The sequence below is a fragment of the Theobroma cacao genome, chromosome 2 (assembly GCF_053813885.1).
Source record: "Theobroma cacao isolate CCN51 chromosome 2, ASM5381388v1, whole genome shotgun sequence".
Taxonomy (NCBI): domain Eukaryota; kingdom Viridiplantae; phylum Streptophyta; class Magnoliopsida; order Malvales; family Malvaceae; genus Theobroma; species Theobroma cacao.
The window spans coordinates 8,099,914-8,104,096 of record NC_142640.1 but is presented as its reverse complement, the minus strand read 5'-3'; the positions used below and the strand labels follow the sequence as shown (position 1 = coordinate 8,104,096).

General features: G+C 30.9%; 1 protein-coding gene across 1 annotated transcript; it reads left to right on the top strand.

Annotated features, from left to right (window-relative positions):
* Nucleotides 1-219: 219 nt before the first annotated feature.
* Nucleotides 220-2,735, top strand: LOC108660627 (uncharacterized). Its single transcript, XM_088804048.1, has 6 exons — nt 220-333; nt 468-718; nt 797-1,010; nt 1,310-1,395; nt 1,517-1,608; nt 2,527-2,735. The coding sequence occupies exons 1-6, from the start codon at nt 220-222 to the stop codon at nt 2,733-2,735; spliced, it is 966 nt and encodes a 321-aa protein (XP_088660174.1).
* The last annotated feature ends 1,448 nt before the right edge of the window (nt 2,736-4,183 follow it).

Below are 4,183 nucleotides of genomic sequence, written 5' to 3'. Positions count from 1 at the left end.
TCCAGTCCAATACCTTTAGTGGTCTTCCCCCATATTTACTTTCAAACAATTTTTTTTCTTTTTTCTTTTTACTTTCGGAGAGTCAGAGACCCAGAAAAACTGATTGACCATGTTTTGTTCTAATCCCTTGCTGTTTTGTTCTAATCCCCTGCAAGTCCAAGTCCAAAACCTTTGGTGACCTTCTTTTTACGCAGGGAAAGCCCACAGCAAGTATCGATCATGTCATTCTCTCCCTGGGACTTGCCAATACCATATGTTTCAAACCACTCCAATCTTCAATGCTGTCTTGACTGCATTACTCCCTCTGTTCCCACCCGAATCCTTACTAGTAAGGTAATTCCCTTTCATTTCCCTGCGTTTTTTTTTTCTTTTTGATCAAAACAAGGTTTACCCAAACGCTTAAACTGTGGGCTTTAAGCTTTGTTTTGTTTCTCTGACCTTTTTTTTTTTATCTAATTACTTTGCAGAAATGTGTTCAAACTTCCAATGCCTTCTTGCAATTCCATGAGAGGGATATAGTTGAAGGGTTCGCTTTAAGTGACCTTTGGCACTCTTATAATGAGTGGAGTGCCTATGGCGTTGGTGTCCCAATTGTGTTGAACAATGGCGACCGTGTAGTGCAGTACTATTCACCTTCCTTATCAGCTTTGCAAATATACACTAGCAAACCGTTTCCCTCATCCAAGTCTCTATTCGATCAAACTGATGAGAAATTTGGGTAAATATTTTTTTTTCTTCCCTTCTCGAATTGGAAAATCTTAATTTTTCCAATTTACTGATAAAAAGTTGCGTGTAGGGAGTTGGAGAAGGAAGCAAAGCTTGAAAAAGAGTCTGCTCATAATGATAACATGCCTTCAAGCAATAGCTCATGCTTGAGTCTGGATATTACTTGGGACGATTCTACAACATTTCAATTTAGTTCAGGTCAAACAACAAATCAGTGTCACTACTTATATTGCCAATACAACGAGACATGCAGTCCTTATTTTAGAGTTCCATTTAAAGAAAAGGTTAGTAAAAATTTATTCATCAATTTTTATACGTGCATTTTCATTCGATGGATATATAGGTGCACGTATTTTAACATGTGAATTTTATGTAATTGATTAAATTAAAATCGTGCATGTCAACAATCAGTTCACACATGAATTTTATGTAATTGATTAAATTAAAATCGTGATTAAATTTAAATGAAAATAACTAATCGATTTTTATTTTTCTTAATTTTTTGTGATTTCATATTTACCGAAAAAATATGAAATTTTCAATAAACCGATTGTTTTAGTTTATTATTGAGCTGTTTGAACAGATCAATGAGTTGGCCGAAACTTATCCAAGTTTGCTAGAATTTTGCAGCACAGATCTTTCACCTTGTAGTTGGGTGGCAATAGCTTGGTGGGTTTGATTTTTCGTTGTCCTTATGTATTTCTTTTTGATCTCTGATTGAGATTTGCAATTCTTATCTGTCGAGACATAACTATAGGAAATTCAAAAATGATTTTTCATGTTTTATTAGGTATCCTCTGTATCAAATTCCAATGACAATAAACGTTACCGAACTCTCCGCTTGTTTCCTTACCTATCATGCCTTGTCATCTTTATCTCGAGGTACACTTCCCAAATCTACTTGTTATCTTCATTTAAATTATTTTGCAGATGTTGCAATCAAACATATGCACAATTATTAAGTTGTTAAATTCTTAATATGATTTTGAATATATACTTGATAGTTCTTTCTATTATGGTTATTTATTCATTTTCATTCTATATATAAGTTCTTTGAATAATTAATAAGAAAAGAATAAATAAGATATACAATCTTGCTATATTTTAATACTTTTAATTCTGGAGATCTAAGTTTTAAGTTATTAGATATTGACATTTTCTCTTTATTTTGTTTCAAGTAAAGATTTTGCAGTTAAGATTTTTTGTTTTTTATTATAGTTGTTGTAGACGCGTCGCACTTGAATGATTTAATATGTAAATATAATAATTTTTGTGTCAATTTTTTTATTTTTTAATATTAAAAATATGACATTGAAGTAAATAAATATAATAATGAAATTTTTAATGTAAAGCATGTTTTATAAATAATTATTATATTATATAATATAATTTAATTTAATTTAATTTCTCTACATGTTTAAGCAATTAATCTATGTTTGAAAAGCTTATTTGTTTATTGAAAAATGATTAGTTACATAACTGAAAAGTTGGATGTCAAAATTTAATTATGGCACACCGTCAATCAATTATTTAATTATTATATAGTTTAGATTTTAATTTTTTGGTCGCTATCAGGAACATTAATTTGTGAAATACATCTTAAAAAGAGATAGGAATATGCAATTAAGAAAAATAAAATGAAACTTTTTTGAATTTAATATTAAATATTATTATTGAATTGAACCTAATAGCCTTTTAATAATCTCTAACAAATCAAGTAACATTGTTGATGTTACTAATCACGTTCCAAAAAAACCATGTTAGAGAAGGAGAAACTTCAAGACATGATGTCTTGTTTAGGAGAAGACATAAGAAACAGCAGGAAGGGAGAAATTTCACTTCCTCCCTTTGCAATGGTGGCTTACAAGATGTCTGGAGCACTCTGGATCAACCCTGGAACATCAGATCAGGACAGCATTATCTGTAAACAAACCGCTGCACGTCACTGGTTGAAACAACTTCAATTCCAGCACCATGACTTCAACTTCTTCATGTCTCATCAGTTCTAAACTATATCCCAGCACCTCGTGTCCTTATAAAACCGTTATTCTTAACCCTAGTCATTGTTTTGAAGGTCCTGTGAATCAAAGATTAGTTAAAAAAAAAGAAAATCTGTAATGTAGGTTTATTTTGCCAGTCCCTGTGCGAGGAGGAGATTAGAGCACAAGTATATGTGTTTTGTGATTTATTTCTTGGGACTCTTAATTTTTTTTTTTTTGCATTATATCTTGCATCTAATTACTATTGCAGGTTTTTATTGCCATTTCACTGAATTGCAGTATATACTAAACATTGAATCAAAAAGATATTTGAATAAAAAAGATTATGTCTTATAGAATGAATAAATGTTCTTTCGTAAGATGATTGTTAAAACAATACCTTTATTCAAAGATTATATTTTATGAAATACAAAGGTATTTTTAAGATAAAGAGGTACATTAATGAAAGGGTTGCGTTCTTAAAGAAGAAACACTTGCAAGCTTATATTAAGGACTTGCTGTCAACCATTTTGACACATCAAAATAAATAAGACAACAGCAGAAAAATTAAGAGTAATAGAAGTGTTATTGAAAATAAATATAAACACTTGATTTCCTATTATCTATCAAAGGAATCCAAATTCCTTATAATCTACTTGTTGCAAAAAATAAGCTCTAAGGCCAAAATACTTTGCAAACCTTTGAGTGTATCTAACGGTTTGCTTTCGTAAAGTGCAAAGACAAAGTTAGACGTTGACTTCATTGTATCTCTAAGGCTATTCGCATTATTCCCTTTTGTATACTGAGTGGTAAGGGTAAAATAAGTCTTAAAGATAGCGTCTATTGAAAGGCTTGCTTTAAAGTCAATTTTGCTAGTTATTTGAATTCCATGTAAACCTCATTTGCACTAACAATTTTAAGACTTATTTTTCGTGGAACTAGAATTCTAAATGACTTCACTCAAAGAGATATACCAAAATCGTCAAGCTACACCGCTTTGAAGGAGGAAACTTTATTCGTTGGCAAAAGATGGACCGATTTAATGGTGACAAGGAAAGTGGCAAAATGGTTTCTTATCGGATTACAAGATAAGCTTTTTTTCCTTACTTGAAGTGCATGGAAAATGTATATTAGTTGGAAAAAAGGATTTGTTATATTCATATATGATCTTGATATGGATAAGGTTATTATTATGTCTTCTATAATTGACATACTTTTCCCATCATGAAGAGGCACTAAGAAAACTCTAAAGTATAAGTAAGAAAAGATGTTTCTCAAGGACTTTGGTAATCATTTTTGAATAAAAGAAGATTGTTGTAACCAAGATGAAGTCACAAATAAGATGAGAAGGACAAAGATCTTTAAGTAAACTATCTTGAGTTGATGAAGGTCCATGTGATGGAAGACACAAAGCGTGGGTATATGGCATTCCTATTATACATTAAGGTATAATGATATCAATATATATACCATCATGC